The following is a 19,628-nucleotide window of genomic DNA, read 5'->3' as shown; positions in this document are numbered from 1 at the left end:
AAAAAATATTCAAGTTCCCTGTTGGGGGGATCGGAAAATAATTCAAGCCTTTACTGGTTAACAAACGACAAAATTTCATTAACACTACTTTGGAGCTAATTAACCAAAATTTTTGCTCAAATATCGAGAAGGGAGAGCTCACAACAATGTCCTGAGTCTCAACGCTTTTTCCCTAGCTTGTTTCATGAATATCTAGGTACTTCGTTACCTAGTTACTTAGTACTTGAAGTTACAGAGATTAGTTAGTTAGACTTTGCATAAAATTAATGCAAATGCATTTTATAACCAAAAATTTAAATGAAACATTAAGCTACTCTCTGAGATCGCAGAATATTTGCAAAGTATGCTATTTTTGTAACTGAAAATCGGTGTGAACCATCCCTGTATGGGTTATTAATTGCGAACTAAGCCGGATTTATTTTGGCTGAATATTTCAGAATTCAGCACGCATTCGAGACGCGTAATTAATACTCATAAGAGTATGTAGATGGAAGCAAACACCCCTTCGTAGGGGGCTCCACTTGCAATTACATTCGAGAGTCAACTGGATGTTTTTACGTGAAATTTGAAATGCGTAGTAATAGAAGTATGATTGCTAAGTCGGATGATCAGCATTGCCAAATTCATGTGATTTCCCAGTGATAACAAGATTAAATCTTTATTTACACAATTCCCATATATTTCTTGATCTAATTTTGTATGTAAAAATAATTCATACCTTCAAATTAACTTTTGCATCTGACTTAACAACACGACTCTTTAACTGTTGGAAACTGGGTCTGTCGGAGGAAAGTTCGAGCATTATTTAAATTTAAATTGAGCGACCGCTTTTTAGTTGCAGTATTGAATTTCGGGAAACATTTCAGAAACTTGCCAAACTTTGGAAACTTAATATTTCCGATGTTCCGGATAGTTTTCTAGACATTATTGTCCATGTACTCCGACAAATGGAAAATTTATTAAATATCTTGTTACTTGTTGCAAGTTTGTGATAAGCATGTATGAAAAGCATCACGAAATAATGTGCCGATATTAAAATGAAAATTGTCCCCTAGTAAATATTGGTCGTAGGAACTTATAATCTCAAGCAAATCGTTAGCATAAAATGAATACCAAATTTATAATTTCCTGCCTGTTTTTGTTTTGTTATTAATTCGTTAATATTTGTGATATTGCAAGCAATGCAAAAATGTTTAGGGCAGAAATTGAGAAAATATCTTCGAAATCCGCTATATCTACTGGCTTCCAAGTTTGAGAAATCATCCACCAAACACTCTGTATATTCATAATTAGAAAAATTTCTATTACCTAAGGATCGATTAAATTCCAAAACCATAAAAAAAGACTTTTTTATTTTAGAAACAACTGAAAAAGCAATGCAAACAACTCGGGGATTTTTTGAGCAAAAGTCTACATACGCCCACTAAGTTTGGCTAACCCTCCGATAAACACCCTATATATTTTAATATCTTCTTCTTCTTCCAGTGCATTTATGAATGTTTTTTTGAAGAATGTATCTCTGCTGTACAAAATGTCGGACGGGTGTTTCTTTAGACAATTCTTCTCTTTTAAGTAAGCCGAACGGATGTAGGTATGTGAGAAACAATATTTTAAAGAAATGGCTCATTTAATTTTGGTATCAGTTCATGTTCGTCAAAACAATGCTTTTTGATAAACAAATATAAAAATCTAGCATGGGAACGAGATATGATTTTACAATTGGCTTCACGAAGTCTACTTTTTTGAAACCCCAAATATAAAATAAAATAAAGGACAAAAAAATATATATAACCAAACCTAAAATGAAACCTTAATCTAGTCTTATCGTACTAGAGAATCCAACAAGCCAAAATCAAATAGGTTAATAATATTATTAGTCTAATATAAATTGGGTTTGAACTTATTATTTATATTATTAATTATTAAAATATTATGCCTTTTCTGAAGGAGTAAAACTTCACGGCGTTTAGGGAGTTGTTGATGTCAACCTATTTTGGTATATTTTGTTGTCATTAACGAGTTGATAAAGAAAAACTCTCGAAAACAATGAGATAACAAGGGAAACTTCTGGTTCGCTAGGGCCACAGGTATTCTATAGGGTCATTCACATCAACATCAATCAATGGGAATCATCCCCTCCCCTAGGATAATCAAGGAGACAACTCTTGGATCTATAATATCTAGATGGCTGGATTTGTAAATCACTATAACTTTTCAAAAAAGTGCAAATAGGGGCTAGAGAAAAAATAACGATTGCTGTTGTTTTTGGTTTTGGTGGCATTTGGGCAAGAGTTTTTCCATTTTCCACAGAAATTAATCGAAATTTCACAGGGAAAAGGTTAGACGGGAACGACTCCTCCATACACTAAATACTTAGATAATGGACTGAGAATTTCGTATCACCACATCCGCACTATTATCGAACTCCGTAACAGCAATTTCCGCCGAGTAATTGCATTTTGCGTCACCGTGTATATCAAACGTCGGGAGGAGAACGACGTTAAACCTTTGATTTTAACGGAGACAGGCTCTTTGATTGAAACATTGCCGGCGAATAAGTATTCGACCGCCCCAAAAGTGACGCTCGAAGCCAATATATGGTTTAAAGCACTTCGGTCTGGCCCGCAGGCACTTACCGGGACTTTTCTAAGATTTACCGCAGCCCGTCGCATCTCTTCGCTCTCTATCATCGGTCTTATTAGATTACCGAACGGCAGCTAGTTCCGCGAATATGGCATACGGGTTTTCGTACAGTGACAGCTTTGCGCCATTGTTTCGCTATGCTCGCGTCATACCACTAAAAGGAATCCCTACTTTTCCAACTTCTTAAAGAGCTAAAAAATGCCAAAGAGCTGGTTTTCGTGTGTGATAACATATCGCCACTTTTAGGGTAGAGTGAATAACGCTAAAATTCAAATTAAGCCCAATAACTGATAACATTGTTTATAAATATTTGCATTATCTTCAAGTAATTTACAAGATGGAAAATATCTGATTTTGGAGATGTTTCAACACATTTTCATGAAATTGATAATTACATGTCGTCTTGATCTTCTTCTTGTACCATTTCCTATCTCGGAAGTTGGCGACCAAATTAGCAAGTTTCACCTTGTAAACCGCAGATCGAAACAGTTCCACTGATGTTTTATTTCAACACTTCCTTAGATCTTAGGTATCTCTTCTTCTGCCAGTACCTCTTTTCGAGTTTTCAAGTTGTCTTCTCTTGATGGTGAGGGTGACTTCGGTTTGTGTGTTCCTACGGTGAATACTTCCTCGTTTCTGACTCTATATGCCCAAGGTCTCTCCAAGACTCGCCTATACTTTCACATTTCAAAGGCTGCTGTTCTGTTCAACAGCACTTCTGCCACAGTCCTTATCTCCATTCCGTATAACAACACTGGAAACATAACATTTCAGCATCCTTTTCCGGAGTTCGATAAAGAGATTACAGTAAGACACAAATGTTCACACTTTAATGAATACACGTCGAGGCTGTTCAATTTTGCTTGTAACCTCGGTGTATTATCTCCACTCTGAGGTTACTGATCAATGTTTCATTAACATTGACGCCAAGTCTAACATTTTGCAGTGCTTCTATAAAGATTAACTCAGAGTGTACAATAAATAGGATCTAGGTTGAGTTTTCTTAGTACTTCGATGAGCTTATTATGACGCACCCTGTCTTATATCTATCATAGGGTAGTCTTCACAGCGTTCTGTTGGAATATTCTCACTTTTATAATGTTTTATTGAACAGATGAATGTTATTGTCATCGATGAGCTTAATAGCGTCTACTGTAATATCGACTGTGAAATCGCTTTGACCTGCTTGAATTACTAATGAAACTCATAACCTCCTCCTTGGCGGTGCTGTCTATTGATCATCAGCTTGAGTGCTTGAGTTGTTCCTTAACTGATGTTATTGTTTTTCCGTGATTTCCTCTATTTTTTTATGCACATTGCAATTATCATACTTTTTGTCAAGCCAAGCTTCTTTTCCCCTTTTAATATGCGTATATGCCGTTGTGTCTCTACCGTTATTTATTCTACGTTTCTCCAGATTTAATATTTTATTGGTCAGCCATGGTTGGTTTTTGCCTTTCTTTTCCGCTCGCAGATGTTATACGACAATATCAGTTGCTGTTGGAAAAGATGGAATGAAAGAAGGAATTATTAAATAGAATAGAATAGAATTTTATTCAGAAATAAGAAAATATCGATGTTACAATCCAAATATATGTAGTATAGTTTACAGCACAAACAAATAATGTTAATGGATAAAATGAGGGATAAATTGTAAAGTATCTAATAAAAAGTCTTCCAGTTAGTAGTAGAATTTGAACACTTCTGCTTTAAACTGAGAAAGCGTAATCATAGGAATGGTAGTTGCATTTGGTTTATTTACCTCGTATCATATTTATAAATTTCGCTAAAAGAGACGTTTGTGTTATTTTGTGTTACATAAAGCGTGAAACAATGAATGTAAAGCGATGGTAATGTTTAAAGATACAAATCAATTTCGAGCAGGATCAATTAGTATAGTGAGTTACATAAGGAAAAAAAAAGTTGATTTGACGATTTGACACTGTTGGGGAGATAAAAATAAACTTGAAAACCGAGCAAATGTCTTCAGGAAGGAGATTAGCAAATAGAGGAGGGTCTCTGAATAAACACATATGCCGCTATTTCTTTTTCTCCTGAATCCACATTTTTATCCACTTTGCCCTTTTGTTTATACAAATTTGCCAGACACATAAAGCCAATTTTTCTTTTTTTTAACCCTATTCATCTTTTAACACACGCTAACCCTTTTAGATTTTAAACACGCCTCAAATACCTGAACGCTCGAAGGTGTCAGAATTTAAAGAGTACTAATTAACTGAAACATCCGTCCCTTCAAGAACTTTAAATTTGACGAAAATAACGGAAGTAATGTTTCTGTATGTCGGGACCAAATACCTGTACTTTAACAGACTAAATAGGCAATTGCGATATGGCAGATCTACACGACGGAACAAATCATTTAAAATTAACAGAGATTTGGCTAACGTCTACAGGACTGTAAAACTTTTGAACGATTTATGGTTTTGCTGTAAAATCTATTTATTCAATGGTCTATGAATTTAGACATTTATTTCTGTCATATTTTCATATTTTTTTACATTCATTTAAATTCTATTACTAAGGGTTACAAGTCGTGACACGTCTGACAACCAATGGGCTTCAGAAACTTGGAAAGTTATTTATAATCCAATAAAAATCATTTCTATAAGCTTTTCTAATGGATAAATGTCTAAACAACATCACAACCATAACGATTCAAATTTAAATAATTACAAAAAATAACACTACAGCAAAATGAGACCAAACTTAGCAGTATGAAGTCTTTCCCACAGTTTTGTGGTCGGCTGTAGCGAAAATCAAATTCAGCTCCTCCACTTTTTCATTTGCACTGCAATCAGAGCTCACTACACAAAAGATACACTATTCCATTTCTGTCAAATAGTTAATTTGTAATGGGCCCTTACATGAAAATAATATGTATTTTTTCAGCTTTAATATTCATTAAATCACTGGTTGCACACCGAGTTGATCACTTAATAAAATACAATACAAAAAGTGAATTCATCATAACAATATTAAATTTTGAGAAGAAAATATGCTTGCCCAATGGGAGGTTCATGTACACTTACAGTTAAAGTATAATTGCTTTATATTGCAACCAACGCTCTGGGAGATGTTGTTATTTCACAATTTTGATAGCGATCTTAGCCACTTTACTAAATTCTAAAGAATTTCTAAATTTTTAGATCTTAAACTGACATAGAGGTCTGTCAGTATTTTTCTTCACATTTCGAAAACATACATACAGAATGTCAGCAGAAAAACCCCTTCACGTCTTTCTTTGTAGCAAATTTACGATAACAAAGCCGCGCGCCAGCCAATCTAGGTAATGTAACGAAATTTGCCGGCGGTACTAATAAAATTGAAACAATAATGCCCTCTCTAATCTCCTCGAATCCAATCGGGCTTATCCGACTCCCGAATACGAATTCGCAACGAGACCGTTTTAAAAAAGTCATTAAAATCGCCAATAAACAAATTAAACCGAACGACCGGCGACCAGATGTCGCTAACGAGCAATGTGGCGCTCTCACTGTTAACTTGCCAACTTTAATAGAGAAACTCTCTCTGGAAATTCGAACCGAATTAACTTCATCGTATTAATCCAGTTTTCACGGTTTATACGCTTATACATACATTTTCCTACTAGGTGGTCCAATTATAATGTTTTTGGCAAGTACTCATAGAATCCATTCATGAATGTAACAATGGAACTCTAAAAGAATCTTTGAAATGATGCAGATGTTTTTAAAAAGGAAGATGACTTAAGTTTTATCAAAAAGTATTTATTAATGCATCAAAATTAATGTTGTCCCCCTTCAAAGCAATCCCCCACATATAATACACTTGTGCCAACTTGTTTTGCAATTCTCGAAGCACTTCTGGCAAGCACTTTCTTCCAGCGATTTTTTCTTTATCTCCTCAATCGCTTCAAACTTCCTTCCTGAATATGAATATGGTTTTGTTTTTGGTCAAAACGTTAGACACAAGCAATGAGTAAGCAGGCACATAATCGTGATGCAAAATGCATGAATTGTTTTCCCACAATTCCGGACATTTTCTTCGTATTGCTTAGCGCAAACGGCGCATAACTTTAAGGTAATACTCTTTATTGCACGTACGACCTTGTGGTAAGAATTCTTGATGCACTACGCCACGATAATCAAAGAAAACAGTAAGTAAAACCCTTGATATTTGATCGAACTGATGTGCTTTTTTCGGTGTTGGCGATTCTGGGTTCTTCCATTTTGATGACTGGGCCTTTGTCTCGACGTCATAACCATATACCCATCACATGTGTACAAACAAAACAAAAAAAAAATACAAAAGTCGCCTTACTTTTTGAACACACCTCGTATCAATCAAAGAAGACAATATATTGGATATTATTTCAGCATCATTAAAGTATGTCGACTACAATTATTAAAAAAATAATGAGGAACTCACTGAACTAAAAAGAAATAAGACAACTGGACTGAGACTGTATCTTGTATCAAAGCCGTTAAATGGGACACACTGTATACTATATATGTGTTTCCGATTACAATGATGTAACACACTTTTCATTTTAGTTCACTCGTTTATGATAAATCGGCAAAAATAGGAAATTTTTATATAAGTTCAAAGAGTACCCTGAATAAAAATGTTTACGTTTGACATACTAGTAAACAACGTTGATGGTTGAATTATTGTCCAAGTCATTATTGCTAAAATGGTTTTTCTCGAATTTAGCATCCGTAAAATGAATGATACGAGGGCAGCGCCAAATTTTCCCGGCCTGAATATGAAAGAAACAAAGTAGAGTAACTTCAATACACTTATTACATCTCTTTATTAAGAACTCAATCCCTTTAAAAAAATATTCTTTTGGTTTGTCTGCAAAATGAGCTAAAACAGCCTCTTTTAACTCAACTTTGTTGTTAAACCGCGGTCCACGTTAGTCCTTTTTCAAACATCCAAACAAATAATAGTCGCTGGGGGCCATATCTGGACTATAGGGAAGATGATCTATCTATTGGAACCCACACTGTAAAATGGCAGCTTCTGCAACACCAGCAGTATTGACAGGTGAGAAGAATTCCTTCACCATCCCAAAAGATCGTGGCCATCACCTTTTTTGTTCACTGGCAGACTCTGAATTTTCTTGGAGGTGCTTCACCCTTACGACGCCACTCCATTGATTCTTTTTTCGATAGAGGGTCATAATAGAGAACCATAGTTTCATCTCCCGTCACAATAGTTCAGTCACACAGGCATCACAGACTTCAGTTCCGACCCACAGAGTTCCAAAAGACCGCGCACACTCGATACGGTGTTGTTTTTGAATAGCCGAAAGGTTTTTAGGAACCCATCTTGCATTAACCTTACGCATACCTAAATGATCATGCAGGATTCGACCAACACTTGTATCAGAAAGCTTAGTAATTTCTGAGATTTCCTTGACCTTTAAACGTCGGTAACTCAATACCACCTCTTCCACAATCGCAACAATATCTTCCGATATGACCTCCGCTGGTCGACCAGTTCTTGAATCATCTTGAAGGGACTCCTGCCCTATTCGAAAACGTTTTGCCCATTCTTTCACTACATAATACGAAGGAGAACTTTGGAAGTACACACCATTCAGCCTTTCTAATAATTCTAGGTGCTAACCCTTCTTTTGTCAGTTTTGAGAGAATATAAATAAAATTTAAATTTCGTAAAACTCAAAAACTAACTAAGGAGGATGCAGTTTTGTTTGGATTTTTTAGATAGACATAATGGAATAATAATTTTTTGGAAAACATTTTATGGACTGATGAAAGTTCGTTCACTACAAGAAAGGGTTGTAATAGAAAAAATAGGCGTTATTGGCCTTTAAATAATCCTAGACAAATACACGAAATAAAAATCCAGAGGTATCAATTAATGTATGGTGTGGTGTCATTGATGGGCATATTTTGGTCGCGATATTTGTAGATCCAAAGAACTGGAGATCATTATTTGCAACTCTTGGAGCACCAAATAGAACAATATATAAAATATATAGATTTTTTTGGGGACACATGAAAAATCACGAAGTAATGTCGTTTAATTTTGGCAAAGGATTTTATTTCCGTATGAGAAATATGTTCAGGAAAATGGTGGTCACATACACCAGTATTTAGAATAGTTAAAGAATTTTTTATTTTAGTTTGTCTTGTTGTTTTTAATGTTTTTGTGTTTAATTTGTAAATAATTATCGTTGTCGCAGTCAGCCAAGGCACTCTTTGAAATTACATAAAAAATATATTTTTGGCGATTTCTCAAATATGAGTGAACTAAAATATAAACATATATAATATACAGTGTTCCATTTAAAATATATGACGTAGGCTTATTTGTGAGAAAATTGATAGTATTTTGTTTTATACGTCACTTGGAAAAAACTTGGCTATTAACCCTACATTTTGTTTTTTTGTTTACCTTGATATCTCTGAAAACAAAAAAGTTACAGCCAATTAATAAGCAGGTCGCAGATAAATTAGAGGTCAATATTTTCAAGACGTATTCTACGCATCAAAAGAGAGACTAAAGTGTTGATCAACCATGATCCACATTTTCCCTGTTTCCTCTGGAGCAGTCAGGACGAACTACACTTTATCCCAGCTAACAAACAAAAATTGAAAATTAGAATTTTGAAAACTCGTATGATTCGATTAAGTTATATTTGAACATCATTTCAACAACATCCCCTAGTTGTTTTCCTCCCCTTCTTGCAAAAAAAAACCATTATCTGTTTATGCCCTTTTAAGACAGGCAAATTCGGCAAAAATGGGGCCAGCGACTTGCGAGCATCACCCTGTAAACGCTACTCATAGTTTCGACCGTATGAATGAATTAATTTCGAGCACAAAAATTGAAAACGTACCCGACGACCGATCCCTTGCATGCTTGTTCAAACATCGAGCTGTAGTTCAGGTCGTTTACCCCCGTTCATGGTGGGTTAAAAATTTTATAGAACAACGGGGGGGTTTAATTTTTAATGGGGACGACGAATAGATTATTGCTTTCAAGTGGAATTTATCGACATTTGTAAGAAACGCCAGTATTGATTGTGGTTGGTTGTCGTGAATCTCCAGCACATTTATTAAATGAGTGACTGGTTGACTTAACGAGGAAATTGGAAATCAACTTTAATTAGAACGTGATTTCTAGCAACTGTACGTCATGTATAGCATTTTTCACTCTTACTTATGACCTTGGCAGACATATCCTTCACAAGCTAATGCTAGTGAACTATGGTGACAGTGGTATAAGAGTTGTTGCCAAAGAGACTAGGATTTTTCTTCACGAATCACGGGTGCCCAGAGATAAAAATACAGCTTGAAGATGCAGTATTACATATGACATGCGAGACTGCTTCCTTTGAAAAGCGATTCTTTAAGCCTGATAATCAGAGCACAAAAACTGTTTGCGTTTGAGCACAGAGAGTTTAAGTGTAAATCCTCCCACCTAAGTTGTGGAGCCAATAATCACTCATAGCAATGTAATATTTTTGACCTCTGGGTTTGATTTGCTGTTCAAGTTAACATGTAGAGAGTAATTCCGACCAGATGACTTCTCAAAAAAAACGAGACCAGTTTAGTCGGTGGTCAAGCTCAGAAAGTTTTGCTTGCACCACCCTCAGCATACAGATAAGCTCATTAAAGTACAAAACAACACAGAATAGACATGAACACGACTCTGCAAAAATAGCTTTAATTTAGTAGCATAAATTTATAAGCTTAATTCATTTTTTTTTGTTCTGTTTATATTCAAGGTGATTAACGTAATACTGTAAATGTAAAACAAGCCTATTCGCAGTAGCTTAAACTTAACTTAAAAATTCCTTCGTCAAATTCAGATTTTGAATAATAAAGAATTTTTAGTCTTACATTGTTCTGTGTGTTACTAAGATTAATAATGTGTTCCGTTTTTAAAAATGTATTATTATTTTGCAAATCCGTCAAATTTTGTAATTTTTTTAGTAATTTGTGAACCCGTTAGTTAAATTAAATATTTTACTTATAAATAAAGACGATTTCATCGATTAATAAAACAAAGTTTTCAAGGTCAATAATTATAATAGCAGTTTCATATAAGTACAGTAGAAGTAAAAGACGGTATACAAATGTATATTTAGGGATCGGGTCATTTGCCCTCTTAAGAATTTATGGATCAAAATTAATTTCAACGGAGAAATCAATTTGTAGTGAATTTTTGATGGGGGAGAAAATTGAAAATAAGATGGGTTTATTTACGTATTCATGGCCTGCTTTGGATTATGGGGAAACAGTTTCAATTATTTGTAGTTGTCCTATTTTTGAAATGGTCTCGCGTAACATCTCTAAAGTTTATATTCTTGTTTAATGCCGAGAACTATTATTTTTCAAAATCTCTTGTAGCAAACCAATGTTTTATAATATATACAGATTATTCTATTCGAGTATGGCAATCTGCTATTGAGTTTATTGTCTGTGGTGTAGAACGCTTCTCTCCTACTTTTTTGTAAACTCTGATAATCGAATTAAGTGGCTAAACAAGAAATTTATTTGCATGAGGTATATTTCACAAAATAGGTTGCCTCCTTTTATCTCTTTTATTAACAATTAAAATAAATACGTACAACTTTCATCCCAAAATGTATACAAAATAATATATAAGTATTATTGTTTTACATGTCGGAAAATAAATAAAAATATATATTTTTCAAATTGTTTATTAGTTTAACTCAAAAATCGTTATATGAATGTTGACGTATAAACACCAGAAGTTGAAAACTCATACTAATGATAACAGCTATAGATTCCATCGAAAATGTATATACGTAACCACAAGGTGATATGGTGACCATAAAACAATGATAGAGTTTATATCCTGGAGAATATCGCGTTATGGTGCTCTGTATCCCAGTCTTCAGTATAACATCAATACGAGAACGCGTCTTTAGGAGAAGGGAGTCTTCTTAGTAATGAACTTAGTTATTTCTATGAATGTTACCCAATATTAGGTGCTGCTTGTCACTTGAAAATATTCTTACAGCCCGGGTAGCTCAGTCGGTAGAGCATTGGACTTTTAATCCAAGGGTCCAGGGTTCAAGTCCCTGCTCGGGCGAATTTTTTTTTTCCACGTTAAAAAAACTGTTTTTCAATTTTAAAATTTTCTAATCCAGCGACTCTCACAAAAGGGTGTAAAAAATAGGTACATATGTAATATGGTATTGAAACATATCTATTTAGCTTTAATCAATGTTTTCCTAAACATATTTTTAAATGTATCCATGCCCCGAAGTTATAACCACTTACCCATGAATATTTTTTGCCTTCTAGATAATTACCAAGGAAATTATTTTGGGCCATAATAAATGCTAAAGACCACTTACCTCCACGTAAGATTAGTATAAGGCCATTTTAGGCCGTGTATAGTGTATCGTTTCCGCCTCCCGGAAGTCTGTCGCTTTTCTTCCTTGTCCGGTATTCCGCATCTTGGCGTCTGCATCAATTTCAAAGTGCGCTCGTCCATTTGTCCCGTCACTGGTATTCCCGCGAATCCTTGAAGCTCCCGTATAGCATCTCTCACGGAATTTTCGGTTCGCAAGGCGAACGCGCCATCTAGCGATTTGTCCATGTAACCAAATTGCGTCAAGTAAGCTTGCTGTAACGAAACGGGAGAAACCATTAATACAGTGGCCCACAACGAAAATTGGTTCGATGAGACCGGCGAAAGTTCGGCTACTACTCGTTAGATGTCACAAGCATGCAGCATTTTAAATCTTCTTGTTTTATATTTGATTGTCTCTATCTAACAATGGCAAATAATTTTTACAATTGGTACATATTTCTTACAGCATTTTTCTCAAAATTGTATTACCGTACTCAATTCGATATTTTTCTATATTTTCAGCTAAATAAGGAAATCGTTTTTATCATTGGACATTATAGGAGTCGCAACTGAAACTTTTGAATGTTATCATAAAAATTGATTACGAGTGTAAAACAAAGACGATAATTTGTCTGGATGCCTAAAATTTATTGATATGAAATATGAATTTCCAACTTTCTAAACAAAGCAAAAATCAAATTTAAAAATAAAGCAAATTATTGAAAATGTTAAGGAAAGGTTTCGGAGCGGACAGTGGAGCATTAGAGACCGGACTAAAAAGCTTATTAAAATAATCCTAGTTGCAGACGGTAGTCAGTCTATCGACATTTTGGATCATTAAAATTTTTCTCGATATAAATATCCTGTGGCTTTCCCCGTATATCATGGAACTATCTATTCAATGTCTTCTGCGCCCTGTCGTCACTGTCACGTATCTTAAAACCAGACACATGTCACAACATAAAGCGTCATTAAGCTCTTTCGTAATGCGCTCGACTATAATTATTATCTGTCCTCTTTAATTAACGAGCTTTTTTTTTCTTATTTCAATGCAGCCGTTTACACTGATTATGAAGTATGGGGCAGTTTAATGCGGTACTATATGAGATGCAATTATGCGTTTTAAAGGAGTGTACTGTTTGCTTTGTGGGTTTCTTTGAACTTGACATTACAAACAATGCAGCCCGGATGATTTAAAAAGCAAAATCTATGTATAACAGACGATAATAAATCGCGACGTGCAAGTTTGAGCTTGGGCGGTATCAGGCTGGTATTGTAAAGGCGACTAGATGCAATTTATCTCTGAAATTCGTTTTCCAGAAAGGGGTTACGAAAAGAATTACATGGTCCATTGTTATCTTCAAAGTATGCGCTTGCTACTTAGCAGCAAATTGTCGCCGATAAGTTTGCATGGGCCAGAAAATAAGTATAAGACGATTATTTACTGGAAATAAAAAAAATATAATAATAATAAATAAAGAGAAGTCGAAGGGAAGAGCAATATTCCGATGATATACTAGATATTTGTAATATAAGTCTCTTCAAGTATTTCTTCGAATGAAGTATCAACTGAAGAAAGATCTCTATGCTAAAAAAACAACAAATAAAACAAGACAAAAACACAAAATGAAACACGTTTAGGTTATGATTTGGGTATGTCATAGGAACTGAAAATTAAAATGTGTTTTATATTACTGTGTGCGTGATAAAAATCTGTAACCCCGAACTACCCAAAAAGTTTGTTGGAACAGCAAAACTAACCAAACGCGTTCAGGCATACTGCGCACAATCTGCGTGTAGGAAAAGACAATCTAGCCGAAGACTAATATCGGGGATTCAATGAGCTTAAGCTTGCTCAAACATTTTTCTATTTCGAAAATTTAAAATATTTCATATTGCTATGTCAAGCTGTGGTTTCCGTTTGAAAACAAGGGTTAAGGGTTTCGGCAGTTTTATCACACTTGAGTCTGTTTTCTAATAACAATAGTTTTACTTTATCTATCTCGACAAAAAACTAACTAAAATGAACATACTGGGCTGCTTTTGCAATAGGGCCAATTTTATTTAGAGGAAGATGGGTGATAATGGGTAGGTATTCTTTTCTTTGTCGCACACACGTTAAAACTAATCCCAGAAAAATGTAATAAATCGATCTATTTGTATTATTTCTCAATTTTTCTGTTTGCTTTGTTTCTTTTTGGGCCACATCGTATGTTATCGCGTAAGTAACCAAGTGGTTATCATAGATTTTCACTGTTTATGACGGCGACAGTCTTATGTATATAGAAAATCTGTTAATAATTTCATGCTCGTGTCAATTATTAAAAATACATTTTTAAATCATAAAATCGGTTTTGTGTTATATATATTACCAAAATATTACCTTACCTTTGATAAGGATAACATCAGTGAATATGTGACATATATAGCTTAGTTAAAAGCTTTCGCAAGGATGATGCTTGGATGCTCTGGTTATAGTAAATAAGTTCCGAATATATGAATCAATTTCTTAAAAAAAAAAGTCTAAAAATAAATTGGTCTAAATCGATTGATATGTTTCTTGGACCGAATCGAGTATTGGCTAGGGAAGATATTCAGTTTTTTTTGGTCAATGCTTCTACCTGTCTCAGAATATTAAAACATACGAATAATTTTTAATAGTCGACTTAGATTGAAGAACCTAGAAAATGAATTAAGGATCATTTATATCCTTCCTTATACAATATAAGTCGACAGATATACTCACGCAGTCAATAAAAAACTGTTATCCCAATATACACTGTAATTGCGCTGATGTTGTTCTGCCCATGAATACAGAGAACTAAAGCCATATATTTTTAATCTAAAACTGAGAGATCATGGCATACCTGTAAGCTAAATATTTTGGGGTGGCGTAATATGCAGACAGATTGAAACTGCATTTAAGTTAGCTATTATCTTGATTCGGGTTTAAAGGCCGTCGTCGGTTGGAATTACTTCCTAACGTTTCGCTAGCACGAGTGGCAAGCTTCTTCAGAGGTCCTTCCATCTCCGATGTTGGACGTAGACTGACGATTTCTCCTACGCAAGTTGTATTTATGCCGATTGGTGGTGGGCGGGGCTTGTTCCGCTTCGGTTGGTCTCGGGATATCGATCGGTACTGTTCGGGCGTTCCTAAGGATCGGGTTCCAGATTTGGTTGAGTCTAGGGGTCTCCTCCCTTCTGTTGAAATTGTGTGGGTGTTTTTGTATCTCAATGGCTTCCCTGACTAGTCTATTGTGATAGCCGTTGACCGGTGCTAGTAACTTACAGCTCTCTAAGTGTATCCTGTGTTCCCCGCTGCCCAGTGCGTGTTCAGCTACTGCAGACTTCTCTGTCTGTCCTAGCTTGCAGCTTGCTTTATGCTCCTTAAGTCTCGTTCCCATTGATCTCTTGGTAGTTCCCATGTAGACCTTTCCGCATGAACACGGAATGCGGTAGACTCATGCAGCTGAAAGTGAGTCCCTCTTGTCCTTCGCTGACCTGATGGTCTGCTGGATCTTCTTTGTAGGCTTAAAAATTGTTTTGATGTGTCTTTTCAATACTCTGCCAATCCTGTCGGTGACACTCGGAATATACGGCAGATATACGTGGGAGGTAGAGGGTCGTTGTTCGGTATCCCGTGATCTTGATGATCTTGAGTTCATTGATCTCTCGATCTCCCTCTTGCTGTAGCCATTTGCTTCGAACGCAGTTTTCAGGTGTTCAAGTTCGATCTGGAGGTTCTCCAGTTCGCAAATCCTTCTGAAGAAGCTCGCCACTCGTGCTAGCGAAACGTTAGGCCTTTAAACCGGAATCAAGATAATAGCTTATCAACGGGCCGCGAAAGCCTTAGCCTTAGGTTGTTTTTTGAAGATATATCTTGGGAATGGTACTTATCAATGTCTTTGCAAAAAACATATATTTCCGAACATATATGACCTGGTAAATTTTTGATTGTATATGAGACCTCAGCGAGTTGTTATAAGGGGTTCCGCTGGGTTCCAATTTTGGTCCATTACTTTTATGAGCTACTGATCTGAAACTTTATGGTATTATTAAACATTGCATTTCAATGCTGATAAAATGTATTGTGCTTCCTATAATATCAATAAAATATTATCTTTCAGCACACATATATAATCTAGAGCATCTAAAGTGTATCAGTTTATCATAAGAAATTGTAAGTATTTTAATTTAATGGCTTACAACATTGTATACATCATTTGTAAGAAGTATGCTTTAATATTTTTTTTATGAAGTCCCTGCTATGAAACTGACAAGTATAACATTGAAAAGGTTGCACATATCACAGACAGGCATGCATCAGGCATCTTCATTCTCTGCAAAATAGAATAAACGTGTCTGCAGTCATTTTTTATACAAATTTTTAAATAATATGATTAACGCTTTCGAATTCTTCATTCAGCTCCAGCGTATATAACGTGAAATTTCTTGAATTTTTATCTAGATAATCCCCATAGTAATTGTCATAGTAATTCACGAATTATTATTATGTGTAAATTGTGCAATTAGATCCGCTCAGAGTGTGATTTATGTCATATTTAGTGCGTTAGTAACCTCTAATCTAAACTATTGAAATATAAAAGTAAATATAAAATTTTATTTTTATATGTCCTAGGTTGTTCCCACCCTACTGCTGAGTTTGTAAATAAAAATAATAAATTACGCCGATATATATTAGCCTTTTTGTCAGGCCGTTTATGTATAGAGTTTTGTAATTTTCCTCCATTCTATTCTATCTCTTGTTATATTTCTCCAACTAGTAATCCTTCCCTCTCTTAAATCTTGCTAGACGGCTTCTCTCCATCTTCTTCTTCTCAGTCTACCATGCTTCCTCCTCCCCTCTGGTTTTTTCCATGCCACTTCCTTTTCTATTATTTTCCATGGTGATGAGGTGCCCTAGAAATTGAAGTCTCCTTGCTTGAACAAATTTTTCGATTAGCTTATCTCCGAATAGTTCGTATTCATCCTTCTCTCCCACGCATGCTCTGTATTCTTTCCCCCAAAGATTCGACTTAATACTGTATACTTAGTTTCTGTTGTTTTTTTTATTAAGGGCTCATGTCTCAGAACAGTAAATTAAAGTTGGTCGGAGTTTTGTTGCTCTCTATTGACATTTCAATTTTGTGAAGCCCCCACAGATAATTATTACATTTTGCTATTCGTAGATCCAACTCCTTGTCACATTTGTTGGTTATGAGTACTCCCAAATATCATATCAATGTCATTTACCTCTTCAGATTCATATCTTGTTAGTCCCCACTTGTACTTGTAAGTTTCGTTTGCTTTTACTACCTGTAGCATTCTTGAACTCCATAAGTTTGGTTTTATCCAGGATAAATTGGAGCCCAAAAGTTTCTGCCGTTCTTGTAAGTTGTTTGGTGGTATTTTCAAGCCCCGTTCTACTTCTTGCCAACAGTAGCACATGATCCGCGTATGTTAGGCATTGGCAAGGTTGTTGATAGTGTAAATTGTAAATTACCCCGAGACCCGGTGCAATAACCAACTAGTATACATAGTATACGTCAGAAGCCCTATTTTTTAATTCCTCAGATGACCTAAATTTATCCGATAGAGGTGTGTGAGTGTATTCAATCTGACCTTTCTTCCATTTGATAGTAGAAACAATCCTGTCGTTTGCAGAAAGCATACGTCTCCTTTTGAATTTCAGGGTTTCGTCATCTGATGAATTACAGGACTGTTGAAGGACAGCTGTATCATTCAGTATATAGTTCCAACTATATAAGATGGTTCCTCAAACTCTTGTAGATTTATGTTATCTTCTTCGTCAGCCTGTTTTAAGAAATATAATGCTATTCGATATCGGGCTACTTTCCTCTGCAATTATATAATCGGGGCACTCCTCGGTGGGACACCACAGTATCAAGTAACATGACTCCTTTAAAAAATCTGAAAACAATAAAACCATTTGAATCGGAATAGAATGGACCAAGCCCTGCCAACATATGCCATAGCCGCCCGTACCTATCTAAATCCATTAATTAATATTAGTACATCGAAATTTTTAAATTAAATTATGAATGCGTGCGTGTGTGCATTAATAATTAATTCGTAACCTTTCGCGCATTGTGCATTATTGTTTCGCTAATAACAGTAATTAATAACAACCATTTATCTTCGTACGGCGTGTAATTTCGCTCGGCATGCCGTCGTATGCAGTTAAGAAATTCTTTTTGTTGTCATTCGGGCGGGCGCTTAACGCAATCAATATCAAGTTGGCGCCGCGCGTACGAGGCAGGAATAGTAAAAGTGGTACATATTTATGTTCCATGCATATTCATGTCGGTTTGCATAAAAGGTTGTTTACGAACCGGCGGCTGCGGTTATCTACGATCTATGCATCGTCACTTTTACATGCCGTACGTTTTATTAGGAAAAAAATCGAAAACAACTTATTTTTTAAATATTCGGTAGCATTTTCGAACGGTTCTCAGCAGTGACATTAAATCCGAAGAAGGCAATGTGAAAATAATGAATGCGAAACCATTGCACCCCCCACACTCGTGGCGAGAGAATAAGTTTTGAAACGTATTTGTTCCACTCACTGAACGGTCTAAAAAAATAGGGAACAACATTTTATTTTTTTTCTTTAAAACATTTGCTTATAACTCATAAAAAATATTAAAACTCAAAACTCAATATTTAAGTTACAATAAATAACTAAACGACACTAAACGCGCGGGAATGATCGTGACGTCATACCGCTGTTTTTGAGATCGATATGGCATCATTTTATAGTGCTACTCTCAGGTTATAGGCCGAGAATTATATTATAATTATATTATTGAATTCAGTATTTAATATACGCCAGTTTTTAATTGTACTTATTCTGCTTTACATGACAATAATGGAAACAACACAAAAACAATATCACAAATTGTGCCATCTTGTCGGAGCATAACTTGTGCAAACATTTTTAACTCGTCGAACTTGCATCCATCCTATTGCAGTCTTCATGGGAATGACTTCCCGATCTATATAAAATAAAGAACACTTAATCACTTATCAATGACAATATACCTTAAAATCAGTATTTTAACTAGTTTAAAAAATCCTTTTTCTTTATTTTTTTGCTGAATAATTTACATTTTATTTGATATACCACTCGAATTTTATATTTGTTTAAAACTAGTTTCACATTTTCTATGAATATACCTTTTAGCTTTAACACCGCGAACCTCAGCTAAAGAAAAACTCTCGGTGTTTTGTATGTAAAATGTCACCACAAGCATATTTAAAAAATCGGCTTCTATCATATTCAAAACTTTCTTTTTGATACTAAACGCAAAATAACAAAAGCAATTAAAACCATGCGTAGTCTGACCAGCGAATTGACGTCACAACCGGTCACAGTCAATGACAGCGCGTTTCAAAGAGCATTTAAATTTTAATTGCTTGTATTTGTAACATAGAACTACAAATTTTTATTTTGTGTATTTATTTTTATTTATTGTGAACTGTGACTCTTTTAGTCGTATAAACTTTCTTATATAAGCAATATTTTTCAAATTAAAATTTTGTTTGTTTGGTAATGTTTAAAGAAACTATATCCGGAGATAATAAAATATAATATTATATGT

The 19,628-nt window shown here is 35.0% G+C and overlaps 1 protein-coding gene and 1 non-coding gene across 2 annotated transcripts in view; one reads left to right on the top strand and one right to left on the bottom strand.

The window, feature by feature from the left end:
* LOC132698924 (matrix metalloproteinase-14-like) overlaps positions 1-19,628 on the bottom strand; it is a 176,653-nt gene that overhangs the window by 90,913 nt on the left and 66,112 nt on the right. The window contains exon 2 of the mRNA XM_060665252.1: positions 12,008-12,279. Coding sequence (XP_060521235.1) covers positions 12,008-12,279 — 272 coding nt within the window. The remainder of the gene's footprint in view (positions 1-12,007; positions 12,280-19,628) is intronic.
* On the top strand, positions 11,667-11,739 carry Trnak-uuu (transfer RNA lysine (anticodon UUU)). The gene has a single exon. It is a non-coding gene; the product is annotated as a tRNA-Lys (tRNA).

Source organism: Cylas formicarius, unplaced genomic scaffold (genome assembly GCF_029955315.1).
Source record: "Cylas formicarius isolate icCylForm1 unplaced genomic scaffold, icCylForm1.1 PGA_scaffold_3__17_contigs__length_32017465, whole genome shotgun sequence".
NCBI lineage: Eukaryota > Metazoa > Arthropoda > Insecta > Coleoptera > Brentidae > Cylas > Cylas formicarius.
The sequence above is the reverse complement of the archived record's forward strand: the minus strand, read 5'-3'. Positions and strand labels throughout refer to the sequence as shown.